Below are 16627 nucleotides of genomic sequence, written 5' to 3'. Positions count from 1 at the left end.
GTTGGAAGCACAGAATCATGTATGTCATTGTGTGCTGTTCTGTTAAGATTTCCCTTCACTGTAACTAAGGGGCCTAGCTCGAACCATGAAAAACAGCCCCAGACCATTATTTCTCCTCCACCTAACTTTACAGTGGGCACTATGTATTTGGGCAGGTAGCGTTCTCCTGGAAATGTGGCATCCTTTGACGGTGCTACTTTGAAAGTCACTGAGCTCTTCAGTAAGGCCATTCCACTGACAATGTTTGTCTATGGAGATTGCATGGCTATGTGCTCGATTTTATATACCTGTCAGCAATGGGTGTGGCTGAAATAGCAGAATCCACTAATTTGAAGGAGTGTTCACATACTTTTGTATATATAGTGTATTTATCACCATCTATTTACCATGGCATATAATACTGTTAAAACTGAATGTGTGCTCACATGTCTCATCTAGCTTGTTGTGCTACCTAAAGATAGCAGTAAATGGGCTGAGGTCAAGCCAGGTACACTCACATAGGGAATGGGCCTCAGTGATTTGACAGAAGTGGCCACACAGCCACAGGAAATGAGGTCGGGATAAAGGCCCTCTCCCAGGATGTACTGGTTTCCACAGCAACCCTCCTCATCAAAAAGCAGCCAGCTGGACGGGGCAAGAAGACCAGTGAGCGTGAGTAAGACAATAAGCATCATAGACATTGTTCAATGCCTCCCGTGACAACTACAATTAAAGATACATTGTGGCATACCTACAGTAGAATACTGACAATCCATAATTAGCAACCTGTAAGTAAAAAGGGGACATAACTCCACCTCTAGGATCAATACAGATCAAATAGTAGTCCTCCAGTACTCACCTTCCCCTGATGACTCTGAAGGACATGGGGGAGGCAGAGCCACAGTGCCCTGCCTCCCCCATGTACCCCTCACTCACTCCCCTGTAGTGGGGCTGGCTGTAGGCCCACAGCTGGAGACACAAAAGCACAACTTAGTACAAACTTCACGGCTGGGTATCAATTCTCAGATTGCCCCTTTCCCTAGTCTATTTTTAACAGGTGAAAATAATGTTGTGTAATGATATATACATACCATGAACTTTGGTTCTCTGAGGCCATAAAGGTCCTGCTGTAATAATAAAAGTGTTTTGACATATTTTCCCAAGTCATATTTTCCAACATCTACACCATATATTTTCAGAGAGCCACATAGAACTACAAAGAAGAGACATAGGAGGGATTTCATCTGCATGTCACGCCTTTTGTCACTCTTATGCCAGTCTTATGGTCTATTCCTCTAATAGGCTATGATATGGAGCTCACCAATCGTATGGGTCGGATAGACTTGGCTGCTCCATGGTTGCCACCCCAGTGCAGAGTGGCAGGATGTTTGCCTTTCTCCAGTATGCACTGCTCTCCACCGAAGCATTTCTCGCTGTACGCCACCCATCTGAAACAGACCAGCCCAGAGACCATCAGCACCAGAGAGGCACAGTGAATAGTGAATGACAAAGTCATGTGAAACTTTGTGAACTTTAGTTTGTTGGGATTAGGGTTTCAAAGGGAGGGTATATTATGGGAAACTACCAGAAGGTTGGTAACTTTCAAGTTTCTTTGGAATTTGAACTGATGACATCTAGTGGCCTCTTTGGGTACTTAAACCATCATTTTAGTGAATATCATTGGGATTAATATGAGGGTTTCTGCATGAAATATCCTTTATATATTTGTTTTAACTCTTATTTGACTATATCTTTGTTGTAAATGTTTTGGTGCCAAACTGGTGGCAGTGGTGAAAAAAAGTAAATAGTTGGAAGAGATGCAGAGTTAATTTCAAATTACACCTTTGTTGATTAGATACTTTTAAAATTCATTATCTTTAACCATATGGTCTATCCACTAGAAACTAATGGACAATATGGACAAATATTTTTAAAAATGAATACAAGTTATTCAAGATAAAATTACCAAAGTTTCCATAGATTACCTCTTAATTACTAAAATTACAGAAGTTTCTGGTAACTTAGGTAAATTAATGGTAGCTTTGCAATAATAGTTGGGATGCACCTCTATTAAGATGTTATTATGACTGGTCTTCTGCAAAGTTGTGATTTCCATTTAACCCGTTACACTCGTGGGAATTGTCCTATATGGAATTGGCCTATATTTCTTACAGAAGAAATATGAAAAGCATATGCATAAACATTGTAGCAATTGAAAGTGAACAGTTTGGAGATGATGGGAAAAATATTAGACCAAAGTTGAGGACACAACAGTTCACCTGACAAGACTAAATGCAAACATTACACTGCTGATTTATGTGCATTTTAGATTTACTGTAATTTTTGCAGCATTTGTTGATAACAAAATCTGAAAACACGCTGTATACATTCAGTAACATCACAAGAATATTTGTGGGAAATTTGGGGTAGGTGTAACATAAGACAAAAACAATACAAGGGTTTGAGTGAGAGGACTAACTGGTGTCTCCAAGTGAATACACACCTCTCCAAAGTGCGCACAGTTCCTACGAAACGTCAATGCACTTTTATGACAAAGAAGTCTTCAGCTATAAGGTGTTTTTGTGAGCTCTCCTAGCTGTGCTGTTGAGAAACTAAAACAAGCACACTTATAGTTGTTTTGTTTGGAACACAATCCTGCATCCCCGCCATCACACAATTACTATTGCTGTTAACGCAATCCAAAACGTCCCATTTTAAATCTCAATCTGGGTCAGGTGGGCATCATTTGAATTATTGTTCTATTGCCAACATGACTAGCTAAGTTATAAAATACGATCTTACAGTGTTAGGTTTCACAAGGCAAATCAGAGAAACAGATCATAATTTTGGTGTGCATAGAAAGGAGCCATGAATGCATTCAGGTGCATGTTCCGCTGCTAATTTTCCACACAATAAACAAACATAGGCTCATTCAGTTCAGAACAACCCAGGGTATGACGCTATGTCATCTTGTAGCTGTACATCAAACATAGGCTCATTCAGTTCAGAACAACCCAGGGTATGACGCTATGTCATCTTGTAGCTGTACATCAAACATAGTGATCATAAACTTTGACACTGTACACTGAGTGTACAAAAATTAAATAGACCGATCAGATGAATCCAGGCTATTACTATGATCCTGTATTGATGTCACTTGTTTAATCCACTTCAATCAGTGTAGATGAAGGATATTTAAGCCTTGAGACAATTGAGACATGGATTGTGTATGTGTGCCATTCAGTGGACGAATTTGAAAGACAAAATATTTAAGTGCCATTGAATGGGGTATGGTAGTAGGTGCCAGGTGCATCATTTTGAGTGTGTCAAGAATAGCAACGCTGCTGGGTTTTTCACGCTCAACAGTTTCCTTTGTGTATCAAGAATGGTCCACAACCCAAAGGACATCCAGCCAAATTGACACAACGGTGAGAAGCATTGGAGTCAACATGGGCCAGCATCCCTGTGGAACGCTTTCGAAGCCTTGTAGAGTCCATGCCCTGACAATATTAGGAAGGTGTTCCTAATGTTTTGTACACTCAGTTTTCTGATTTGGAAAAGTGAAGTACACATTTGGACTCACGGGTGTTGGGCTTCCTTTTATAACATCCAAGCTGTATTTATTATAATCCTCAACATCTCATCTTTCAAAATACATAGAGTCCTCTTCATTTACAGCATTTCGCTAACTCAGAAATGTGCAAAAGTTTCCCAATTAGCAGGAGGGTAGGGGGCAACTTCTTGTCGCATGCGGTGCTCAAGTTCAGAACGGCTGTCAGTCAAACCCCATACAGAACTGTGAAGCGCAGAGTTCCTGAATTGACCCCAACCTGGTCCTCTAATTGATACTCACACTCCACTCTTCACACAGAAGGTGGTGGTCTTTTCAGTGGCTCCATCCTTCTCCAGATCAGGGACGTCCAGATCCAAAATGTCCCTTCTCCCGGCTCCAGGAGACCCAGTTTCTTCCTGCAGTGAGACTGAAGGCTCTATGAAGTCCTAACAATGGAACCATGCAGAAGAGCTCACTGAGTAAGACTGCTTTATAAAATAGCTACAACAACTCTTACACTAATGTAGCCTAGTACAAAAACAGAGCTTACATGAAGAAATGTGGGCTGGTTAACTGTATAGAAACTAGCACCACTGTACAAACCACTTTTATCCAAATCCTATGAAGTTTCCCTTTCTCTTGTTCTTTCATGTTCAAGTAGCCTCAAACTGAAAAACTCTACAAGCTGCATTTACATAGCTGCTGCATTTAGCTCAGGTAGTTCATTCCGTAAGCACTATCTGTAGTGGGAGCTTTACAGAATGGCTGCTGGTGGCTGGTGATTACACAACAGTGTATAGTTGATCAAAAGAGTGGTGCTGCTAACAGCCAGAGGGCACTAGGGGTGGAGGAAACTGGAATGCTAATGAACCTGCGGTATGGTAGACAGTTAGCAATTAACTCTACCTGTTTAATCCTATTAGAAGCGTAGCCTATCCTAGCCAGGAGTTCGCTGTTAGAGCGTTTCTACTAGCTAATGCTTCTGACTGATATCGGGAGGCTAAAATAGACACTTAGACAGTGGTGAGGTGATGGAAAGGGAGTGGAATGGAGGTCTGCTGGGTGTCAACTGGGTCATACCGATGGTTAATATAAAACATTTGGCCTGGTTTCAAACAAAATGACTCTGCCATGCACACACACACACACACACACACAGACCCCAACACATTTCATTGACTTCCCTCATTCTTTCAAATCAAGAGTACGCTTTCAGGATTTGCACAGGTACACATACCCACATATGCCACATATACTGAATACATTGTAAATAACCATATTATTAAAATCCCGTTACTTACTGCTTGTAAGAAACGGAAAGAAAGCAGCAGAGGGTGATCGGCTCCACCCAGATCTGCACAGTCACTGTATTCTCCCTCCTCCAGTAAATACTGCCGTCCTGTGAAGTCCTCTCCAGTGTAGCCCACCCATCTGTCAAACACAGAGGTCACAGGTCAAACCACAGCTAAATACTCCTACCAACACAGCTTGAATAGGAGCCTGGGTGTCAATGATACGTTGGTGCTGATAACAGTGTCTGAGCGGTGGATATGCCACTTGAGTTAGTGCTAAGGAATGTTTGATTGATTTATTGTTTGGGTATTTTGTGGTGTTACAATTGAAATGTTATCAGATGTCATGCGTACCAACCCTCTCTGTAACCAAACACCACACCAAAGCATGCGTACACACACACACACACACACACACACACACACACACACACACACACACACACACACACACACTTTCCTGTTCTACTTGGCATATGTTTGCACAGGGAGGTGAGCTACATTTGCTCCATATGGCAATAGAGGGAGCATTCCTGAGGAATTACATGACCAGTAGATTGTGAAACTGTTTGCAGCAGAATGACAAACCTTGTAAAAAGCTCAGTACAGGCATTCCAGAGTAAGTATGCAGCTTGGCATGAATGCACTTCCTTTCTCCCTACCTCACTTTGTCCCTCACTCACTCACAAAAAACAAATGCATGTGAATTCCAAAACAAACCAAACCTTATTTTCTCCATACAAATTGGAATGGCATTTAACTAAGAGGGTCTAGAGATGTTCATTAATCTGAGTCTATGAGTGAGTCCTCATCTGTCTCCATCAGCTGTGGATGACAGGCAGGCGCAGACAGGAGGGAGGGCATTGACATGGACTCACACTCCACCAATGACCCGTAGCGACGACGCCCCCTTCAGCCCAGCCACAGCTCCCAGACTGTGGGTGTGGCCTCCCAGCTCTCTGCCCCGCCCCTGGAAGAGGGGCTGCTCAAACACCAACATCTAAAAAAAAACACACAAACAAAAAACTATATCTCATGCACTTTCTAAATTAATTTACTTTCATTATCATTAATCATCATTGTGCAAATTGAAGGGATTATTTAACTGTATGAGATCGGCTGTTTACATTTACATTACATTTAAGTCATTTAGCAGACGCTCTTATCCAGAGCGACTTACAAATTGGTGCGTTCACCTTATCCGTTTACTGCAGGGGATAGTGGTTTATGCTGTACTTTCAATATTGATAATGTCTTACCTTAGGATCCAGAGGTCTCCTCACTCTGAGCCCACTCTGTCAGAAAGATACAGAACATAAGAAACCAAACCTTGATGAAAATGAGGCCCAGACGTATATATTTCTGAGACTTTGAGACATAGGATTTCTTAAATGTAATGGGCTATGGGCCAATTTGGAAATCAATATAAACTCCTTTCCTGAGTGTACAGCATTGAAATGTAATTGGGCCCAAAACCGACCACAACCAAGCAGTGTCAGCCACCTCAGTGATGCCACCGTGGTGAACCCTTACCATTCTGAGGGGTCTCAGTGACCTCACAGTGGTGACCTGGGGATGACCAACGCCAGGTGTTGTGGAGCCGCCTGCTTCCATAACCGCATAGTTCCCATGGAAACCAGGGCTACAGTAGGCAAGCCAACTAAGGTGTAAAAACAAGACGAAGGCATTATCAATGAGAGGCCCAGGTAATCTAATCTCAATTGTTTGCTAAGCAGACTTTTGTGTTACAAGCATCGGGCGTCGCTGATATTGTTTTTAATTTACAGGTAAACATTGTCTATTCATGTGGCACCACATTTATGGAGGCTGCTCAGTTCATTGCTTTATGCATGAAATATATGCATGGTTGAATGCCTGATCAAACATAAATACTTCGTCCACAGTCATACTGTCAGTGTCACTAATCTCCACTACAATAGAAACCACTCATCTTCTCTGTGAGAAGAAAAATATTGTATTGAAAACCTGTAACTATGGAACAACAAAGGAAAATCCCTAACGGAAAAACATTGTTTTTCCACACAAAATTTAAGTCACAGTATAGATGGCCTGCTTGCTCTTTCTCTTTGCCAATGACACGAGTGTGTGTTCAGTCTGTTGCGTGTAGAATATCCTAGTTTATTCTTTGATGATAGGCAAGACAATGCAAGTCAATAAATTGTGAGATACAGCTTTTGATTGCAGACAGATGGGCCTAATGCACGGTTCTGACTGTCTGTGGCCCTCCCCTCGCTCTCCTTCCCTCACTAGCTCGCTATGAAAGACGCAAGTGTTTGTGTTTTCGAAAGTACAGAAACGAATCAGTCTCCTCCGTTCCAAAAATTCTGAATCTTATATGACTGTGGTAGAAAGAAATTCCTTGCCCGGCCCTAGTGGTCATACACATGTAATAGGTCCATTATTCTGCATTGTGAATTGAGGTGGAATTTTGTGATTTTTTTAATCGTTTTAACGGAAAACCGATTAAAAAAATGGCTGTTTAAATGTTAAGCAAAACTGTACATTTGTCGCTTCCCTAATTGCATCATACTTTGGCAGTGAAATTCCAATCCTAACTGTGGCTTTCTTCAACTATCAATATGGGTGTGTTAGTAAATAGATTTTACAGAGTCTGGTGACAAGGTCTTTATTGAAGAGTTACCACATTAACTACCTCACTACCTCCACCCTGAAGTGAGACATTATGAAACTTAATTTTAAGTGTTAATTATGTCACTTCTATTACCACCCATAAACATTCCTGTACCGAATGTGTGTGCTTTATAAACACACCTGAAAATAACAGTTTAAGCAGGAAACTAGAGAGCTGGAGCTCAATGACTTAGCTGAGAACAATCCACCCAAATTCTGTTGAAACAATATGGACGTTGGTTGGCAAGGACACATCTCCTCAATGAGCCCCCCCGTTGTTTTAGCATTGTAAGTGCTTCCTATTTCAGTCTATATAGCCTGTAGCTACTGAAGCGCCCCCTCAGACAATGGCATTGAGATCCTCTACAGTAACAGTTACCACTAACAGGATAGGCCTCCTCACCAGCCAGACTTGACAGTCAGGTTTGAGAGGTGGATAGGTCCACCATGTGTTCCCAAGCTGTCTGCTTCTGAGTTGAGACGGTCCGTGGCTCCTCCTGGCGCTCCAGCTGGAAGCAGATGGATTTCAGGAGTGCAGTCATCCTGAACGGTGAAAGAGACACAACAACATTCCCTCAATATGTGGAGAGATTCCACTACACACAGCTCTATCAATCCTTCTCTATCAGGCCCCATTATAATGACTAAGGCTGAGAAATGGGAAGATAGAGGGGCAAATTGAGAGAAAAGGGGGAGCAGAGAGAGGATAACAGAGAGACTGACAAAGTCAGAGAAGAATAGGGGAGAATGAGAGAGAGAGAGAGAGACACCCTGGCCCTCTGCCAAAGCTTCTCAGAGAGGGAGTGATAGTCAGCCCCGGTAGGTCTAAATAAATGAACCATAGTCTCCCAATAGAAATGTTGGAGGGAAATCACTAATGGCGCATGGCACTGTAATGTCATGGTGATAAATATGCCAACCTTCACTAGTCTTCTGATGGAGCCGATGGTGATTGTGGTGGGCTTGTCCTCTGTCCCCTGGCTGGCCTGCTGCTGACCTGGTTGGTGGCTCAGTACTGTCTCCCCTTCTTCCAGCAGCATCCCGGGGCCCAGGAACCCCGGCTCCAGGTATAACAGCCAGCTACGACACAAACACACTGTGTGAGCACCCACTTCCATCTCTCCATCGCTCTCATACACAGACTCTTTCTCTGTCTTTTTTTCTCTCCCACCCACTCAGCACAATAAGAGACGCCAGCCACCAACTGACTGCATAGAGTACACACAAACAGAGCAAGGGCATTGCCATGGAAACCAGGCCCCACCTTCCCTACTCCTTGGTGACAAAAAAATAAATAAATACAAATGTATAAAATTACCCCATACCAGTACACACACACACCCAACACATGAACTATAACAGTTGATGATTAAAGTTACACGTTGAAGAGAAGATTACAGCACTGTGCTGACAGTAATGTAAATCAATCTGGCTCTCACCAATGTTTTTTTATGTTTAAATATTAAACGCTGCTTTACTAATGCCCCTGACCTACAGGCCCACAGCACACAGTTGGGGGCTTCAATAATTCAATATCCCTGCTGAGACCTGGCCAGAATACTGCCTTTTATCTGAGGATAAACATGGCAACAGTCGACAAATATTGTAGATCCTGAAAATAACACAGCAGTGTGATATGTGCAGTGTAAACAACACTATTGTGTGTGTGTGTGTGTGTGTATGTGTGTGTGTGTGTGTGTGTGTGTGTGTGCCAATATTCCATAAATAATCTATGTGGATGGTCAGGAACTGCATCGAAGGGGCAAGAGTCTGTCTATGTTCACTCAGACAAACAGCCAGGGCTCTCCTAAATGGTTTAGTGCCTGGTTTTACCGATTATACATCCACCATGAGAGACACAGATCAATATCTCCTAATAGGATAGGCTGCTCGGGATGACGCCCAAGGAGGGAGGAAGCATCTCACGAGAAAGTCAAATCCCTCATAATTAGCATGTAAGAGAGTCTTTTTGTGGCTCACGGCATCAATGATGAGTTTGAACTGAATTTTTTTGAATGACCATCACTCTGGGTGTCCAGAATAGAGGTCGACCGATTAATCAGAATGGCCGATTAATTAGGGCTCATTTCAAGTTTTCATAACAATCGGAAATCTGTATTTTGGGCGCCGATTTTTCGTTTATTTAAAAAGAAAAAATTCATACCTTTATTTAACTAGGCAAGTCAGTTAAGAACACATTCTTATTTTCAATGACTGCCTAGGAACTGTGGGTTAACTGCCTTGTTCAGGGGCAGAACGACAGATTTTCACCTTGTCAGCTCAGGGGATCCAATCTTGCAACCGTACAGTTAACTAGTCCAACGCTCTAACCATTGCACTCCACGAGTAGCCTGCCTGTTACGCGAATGCAGTAGAAGCCAAGGTCAATTGCTAACTAGCATTAAACTTATCTTATAAAAATCAATTATAATCACTAGTTATAACTACAAATCCAGTTTAGCAGGCAATATTAACCAGGTGGAATTGTGTAATTTCTCTTGCGTTCATTGCACACAGAGTCAGGCAGGGTATATGCAACAGTTTGGGCCGCCTGGCTCATTGCGAACTAATTTACCAGAATTTTACGTAATTATGACATAACATTGAAGGTTGTGCAATGTAACAAGAATATTTAGACTTAGGGATGCCACCCGTTAGATAAAATACCGAACGGTTCCGTATTTCACTGAAATAATAAACGTTTTGTTTTCGAAATGATAGTTTCTGGATTCGACCATATTAATGACCAAAGGCTCGTATTTCTGTGTGTTATTATGTTATAATTAAGTCTGATTTGATAGAGCAGTCTGACTGAGCAGCAGCAGGCCCGTAATCATTCATTCAAACAGCACCTTCGTGCGTTTTGCCAGCAGCTCTTCGCAAGCACAGCGCTGTTTATGACTTCAAGCCTATCAGCCTAATGGCTGGTGTAACCAATGTGAAATGGCTAGCTAGTTAGCTGGGTGTGCGCTAATACTGTTTCAAACGTCACTCGCTTTTAGATTTGGAATAGTTATTCCCCTTGCGCTGCAAGGGCCGCGGCTTTTGTGGAGCGATGGGTAACGATGCTTCAAGTGTGGCTGTTGTCGATGTGTTCCTGGTTCGAGCCCAGGTAGGGGCAAGGAGGGGGACGGAAGCTATACTGTTACAATGGCAATACTATAGTGCCTATAAGAACATCCAATAGTCAAAGGTATATGAAATACAAATGGTATAGAGAGAAATAGTCCTATAAATACTATATCAACTATTACTTTCTTCTCCAACACTTTGTTTTTGCATTATTTCAACCAAATTGAACATGTTTCATTATTTATTTGAGGCTAAATTGATTTTATTGATGTATTATATTAAGATAAAATAAGTGTTCATTCATTATTGTTGTAATTGTCATTATTACAAATAAATAAATAGAAATCGGCCGATTCATTTGTATCGGCTTTTTTGGTCCTCCAATAATCGGTATCGGCGTTGAAAAATCATAATCGGTCGACCTCTAGTCCAGAAGTGGTTCTGTCAGACCACTGCCTAGGAGTTTGTCGAGTCATGTACTAGAAAATCTGTCAAACTTAAAAAGTAAACCTGTAAAGTAGCCCTTGTACTGCAAATCAAAACTAGCTTGGGGAACAATAGAGTTGCTAGAGTTATATTTGTTCCTCTGTGGACCGTAGAGGGAACAATAGGACCCAAGTCGGTCGGTTAACCTGAGAATTGGACGGAGGAGAATGCACACAAATACAACAATGCAGCTACAACGTGACTCACTTCCTTTCTCTTCTCCCATCTGGTCGACAGGGAGAGAGCTCCTACACAAATTGTTGGAAAGCTGCTTTGCTTTTCCCATTTTTTCCTTTGAAAGGCTGGTTTGGTGTAAATAATACAACAGGTCTAGGGCTCTGAACGGGGGGCTGAGCCAACGCACTAGTACACAAATGGAAGGTGGGTCCATCCATAAAGCATGAGATATTGCGTAAGGCACCAAACCTTCGCTAGCATTTCCGCGCAGAGTTGAGCAAGCCTGCCCTTGCTTAAGTCATTTGACAAAAAGCACACAGCGCCAGAACATGTTCGCAAGACTGAACGTTTCTCGTTCTGCATCCATTCAATATGAGAGCAGTGTTACAGCATAGCCACACAGCTACCAAGCTCTTCTGTACGTGAACCTGCTTTGCTCCTGGAAGAGAGGCACAAAGACTTACTGTCATGTGCATTAGTTAAACCCAGTGCAGCATTATATGAATATGAACAACTAAAATTATGTATAGTATATATTAAACCTTTTTTGTTTATCATGAAATATAGATAAAATAACCATATTTTTCGAACTGCAGTAGAAATATGATATGAAGCTGATAGTACATTGATGTATGAGAGATTCTTTAGGAATAGTATTGACTTCCATCTATCCATAGTTAGGCCCTCCAAACATGTAAGTATCTGCAATGCCCACTGCTCGTTCTCATGGTGCCAATGTAAGAACCGTAACAATGTTTTCAAATGCAGCTGTTAGTGTAAGATCTCTTGCTATGAGGAGTTCAATCAAAAGGGTCACTCAGATGGGAGCTGTGTGATGGGGTGGGTTTTATTTGGGGTTCATTTTCTAATTCATCTGTTTTTTGTTTTACTTGTAATGGTGGAATCAATTAGCGTAGCATCAATTGTTGCTTCATAGGTCTGTGCATATACTATGAATGTACCGTATGTTATTGATAAGGATGTAAAGATGATCATGTGATATGGACTTGCGCTGACAAAGTATTTGTCATTTGTCCAATGTTGTTTATTCTGCTGATTGATTGAATACATGATCATACTTATTTTGAGAATTTAAAATGCTCATAACAACCCCATTCACCTTTAAACCAACAACTACTGATGACGCCAAACTCAAATTTGGACAAGGCCTTGATTCCCAGTGATGACAGTGTTTGTGTGGTTTAGCTGACAGGCCTTTTTAATGGGAGCAACCAGCGATGAGTTACCCAATTACTGTCTGTCACTGCCAGCCCAGTAGATTAACCCCCCCAACACAGTTGGAAGGAACATTATGGGGTCTCAGAGGAATCAATTCCGATTCAAACAAGATGTTCTGTTCTGACATAAGTTAAAAGTCCTAAGCCTTATGTTCAGTGATAATAAGGCCCTTCTTCCATGAGAGTGCATGAGTAAGGCAGGAAGGCAAAGAGACATGGGTATAAATCCAAAGCATAGGATGACACTACAGAAAGGATGGCTCATTCTGACCCAAGTGGGCTATTTTACAGTTGACTTAATATAAGTTTGACAGATTTTCAACTACCTGCTTCAACAAACTCTAGGCCTTGGTCCGACAGAACCACTTCTGGAAGCCCAGAGTGTTGGTCATTCAAAAACTGATATACAACCTCATAAAGAGCATGTTTAAGGAGTAAGCAACCTTCAAATAAATTCATTAGCTCTAAAGATCCTCTTACCATCCTCCCAGGACTCGCACTGAGGCACCCTGCGGAAACACCATCCCAGAATCCTCCTGGTCTCTGTGGATCTCCCACATCTCCCCAGAGAACGTCACACCATCGTAGATGTTCATCTGGAGAAACAGAGTAAGTCATTAGAAAACATAGAGCAACATCTGGGCTAAATATATTGTCAAATGGATACAGTCTGACAGTCAACCTCAGCAAATTGTCTTTAAACTGAATTTGATTTATTGACTCAAAACAGGGGAACCATACAATAATTAAATATCAAGGTTTTTCAAAGTTAGATCATATTTGTGTGACAACTGAACTGTGGTGGTTGGGTGTTGTTTTCATAATGATATTATTACAGAACGCTGGGTGTAAATGAACACAGTCAAGTTTTAAAAGCCTGAGGGGAAGGGTTTCCAGCATGGAGCCGGGTGCTGAGCTACGTTGCAGCTGTGCAAAGAAGCACAAGATTGAACTTCACTCAGCTTAGAGGCTTCCCTGTTAGTTAACACTATCAATTTTTCCCTCTACTTTGGGAATTGGGATTGAATCAATGTAATATTAGCCACTTTCAATGCAACATACCGAAACAAAAACTATGCAAGACTTTGGGCCTCTTTACACTACACTACTTTGACGACAAAAACTAGTTCCAGGAGAGATACTTGTGTCGTGTAAAGATACGGATATAGATTCAAATCTCTCTTGAATAGATGTCTTCCACAATCAGGGGTTGGAACCAAAATGATTTTCCAATTGTTTAGTTCTGAACAGAAAAATAACTTTTTTTCTTCTGTTCCGTTGTTCCGATCAGCAAAATAATGTTCTGAACTGAAAAAGTTATGGTTTATATAGTTCCTTTCTGTTCCTTTTTACATTTAGTTTGACATTAAATGACTTCACCAATCAGTGTAGGATATAGCTGCTTGCTTTGGAGGCGGTCAAGCTATAGTTGTTTACATGCATTGGACAGACAAGTGTAGGGCGCGAGATGCAATTTAAATTTTGTCAGGTGGGGAAAGAGCGAGAGAAGGTGGAGGAGGCAGCTTGGCTCGAAGCGCTTGTTATGACATGCATTATCTGAATTAGGCTCACAGAATTATACCTACAGAGGAGCGGCTTCTATGATGGAACTTTGAATGTTTTTGAACTTGGCTTAACGTTGGACCAGAGCTTGCTAGATAGCTAACAAGTTTTTATGTGCAAAGCGGCACCAGAATATATATTTCATCATTGATTAATTAATACAACGTGATAACTCCAGTATCCTTAACTTGCACTGAAAAAGTTTATCCATTCCTCTCTAATAAAAAATCTCACTCCCTAATTTTTGAATCATGCTTGTAATGTTAGTAGGCTACAATATGGTAGCCTACACACACTGGCAAAGATTTTCAGCTGTCAGGCAGACACTGGAATAAGTTTCTAAGTGACAGAGTGAAGGCTTTGCATAGGCGCTTTGTTGCAATTTTTGTGGGACTGGGAAAAAATGCTGAAACTTAAAATAACATTATTAACCGGTTTCCATGCTTTTATGGATAATGGTTCTGTTCCCGAACTGTTCCAGGTTCTAATTCTGTTCCTCGAAAATGTTTGTTATTTTCTGGTTTTCGGTTCTGTTCCCTGAACCGGTTCCTACCCCTGGTTTGAATTGCTACAGTATATTTATTTTGTTTGTCTATATACTATGGTATTTACCGTATGATAATAGCTGCACTCATACATGAAGCAGGAATGTGGCTTTGGCCACATCACATCCATGGTCAGTGTGAACAGAAAAGTTGCTAATCTGATGGTGAAAAGTGATAGATCTCACTAGACATATTTTACTAATATCAATCAAACCTTAGTATTTAACCTTTATTCAACCAGGAAGGGCTCATTGAGATTTAAAATCTCATTTTCAAGAGCGTTCTAGCCAAGATAGGCAGCACCAAGTCATTACACAATTACAGACAGACAGCATGAAAAACTACAAGTAATCTAGTAAAAACCATAGAATTCACAAAAGTATTTAAAAAAAAATGTAAATAGCAAATTAAAAACATTGACAGGTCAGGGAATCAAAACTAACTATGCAAGAGATTTTGCAGAGCGCATCGGAGTCGGATTCTATTGCATTAAAGGCACAAATGGTCGCGAGTAGATGTGCTTGTTTTGAGATCAAAGCGAGAGCTGCATGTAGCCCTGTGTGCATATGTGTGCATATTTGTTCATATTTTTTGCTAGTTAGTTATTAGCGCAATCATAGCTAATTTCTGGTCAGCAATGGGGGAGTGGTTGCTTCCTACATGAGCACAAATGTGCACATTTCTAGCCATCTTTGAAAAATGTGTGAAGTAAAGAGCTTTTTTTTATGTATTTAAAAGGGGCAGTGCTGTATTTTGAGACAGCAGAGGGTAGCATACATTTTTGTCTTGATTCTCTGTTATAATAATAATGATATGAGAATAATAATGCATTTTATTTTGTAAAGTGGTTTCTTTCATCAAACACAATTACAACAACATTTTCAGTCACCTCATTGTCTTAAGGACAAGTGGAAAAAAAGACCAATTGAATGTAGGCCTACATTGAACACCACACATTGGTTGCTACTGTAGGCTGAATAATATAACTGCTATTTCCATGTTCAAATTTTATGGGATGTTTTTTAGACATAGTTTTTTAATGGTAGCCCACATAGGTAGGCTTAGATTATGATCAAATAGCCACAGTTGCCTACTTTGCCACTGTTAAAACTGGAATTTCAAGTGTGTACAGCCTCAGTGTTCACAGTAAACGGCCGCCGGAATTTGCACAGAATTTTCACAACGTCCAAGTTTGCGCTCAGAAAACCTGAACTTTGCTACAGTACCCCAAGAAATGTGTGGGAACATTGGTGTTGAGTGACTACGCCTGAGGCCCCGAGCACATTTCTGATGACAGAAAGGGAGAGAGGAAGGGGGGCCAAGGAGGAAGGAAAGAGTGTCGTTAGTCCCCTAACCAGCCCAAAAGATGCCCCAAGCAGTCATTATAGAACAAAGTCTCTTCTATAATTAACACTGTATTTTCATTTTTTTCACTCCTACCAGGCTACGAGTGTCTGCCTGCTTTCATACTGCTTTAATTCCCAGTCTTGATAGTTTTGCTGCTTTGCTCCCCTTGTTTCCTCCTCGATAACAAATACTTTTCCAACGCGGCTAACAGAACAGAAAACCGTGGTTGTGCGCGGCTGCAAAGCAATTCCATTAGTGATTGTGTGAAACAACAATGTAGACAAAACCTCGGGCACTCAGTGCTTTGTTCACTGCCTGTGTTGTGAGCCTATAAACTTCATCATATACTGTATGTAAAACCGTATACAAGTTGTTTGTTGGACAAAACCCATTCCTGATTTACATATACAGTGCTGACCACAGGAATATTAATATGATTGTGATCCATGTTCCTGACTCACTGTTGCATTCAGCTCTTAAGGCTACAGACTAGCACTGTAGGTGGTTTCCACTCGTCATTAGAGTGCTATAGAAGAGACCCGCACTCCTCTGCACAGATTCTGACAAACTACAGCCCTTGATAGCAGATGATAGCTTTCAACAACAATGAATAGCCCGTTGCATAATCACAATCTCATCTTCCTTTATGACAGGCTTTAGGAAGAGATTAAACGGAAAAGATGAGTTGCTGCACTACTTTCTGCAGCCTGAGGTATCATTAAC

General features: G+C 41.2%; 1 protein-coding gene across 3 annotated transcripts in view; it reads right to left on the bottom strand.

The window, feature by feature from the left end:
* Window positions 1-16627, bottom strand: part of LOC115135978 (uncharacterized) — a 98688-nt gene that overhangs the window by 11559 nt on the left and 70502 nt on the right. For 2 of the 3 annotated variants that reach the window (XM_065023733.1, XM_029671259.2), the window contains exons 6-17: window positions 12930-13045; window positions 8397-8556; window positions 7880-8019; window positions 6358-6484; window positions 6084-6119; window positions 5703-5824; window positions 4834-4963; window positions 3833-3978; window positions 1301-1427; window positions 1071-1106; window positions 839-948; window positions 498-624 (exon numbers count right to left, since the gene is read on the bottom strand). In XM_065023733.1, coding sequence (XP_064879805.1) covers window positions 498-624; window positions 839-948; window positions 1071-1106; window positions 1301-1427; window positions 3833-3978; window positions 4834-4963; window positions 5703-5824; window positions 6084-6119; window positions 6358-6484; window positions 7880-8019; window positions 8397-8556; window positions 12930-13045 — 1377 coding nt within the window. The remainder of the gene's footprint in view (window positions 1-497; window positions 625-838; window positions 949-1070; window positions 1107-1300; window positions 1428-3832; window positions 3979-4833; window positions 4964-5702; window positions 5825-6083; window positions 6120-6357; window positions 6485-7879; window positions 8020-8396; window positions 8557-12929; window positions 13046-16627) is intronic. The other variant, XM_029671260.2, reaches the window with a different exon arrangement.

Source organism: Oncorhynchus nerka, linkage group LG10 (assembly GCF_034236695.1).
Source record: "Oncorhynchus nerka isolate Pitt River linkage group LG10, Oner_Uvic_2.0, whole genome shotgun sequence".
Taxonomy (NCBI): Eukaryota; Metazoa; Chordata; class Actinopteri; order Salmoniformes; family Salmonidae; genus Oncorhynchus; species Oncorhynchus nerka.
This window is presented reverse-complemented; position numbering and strand designations above follow the sequence as displayed.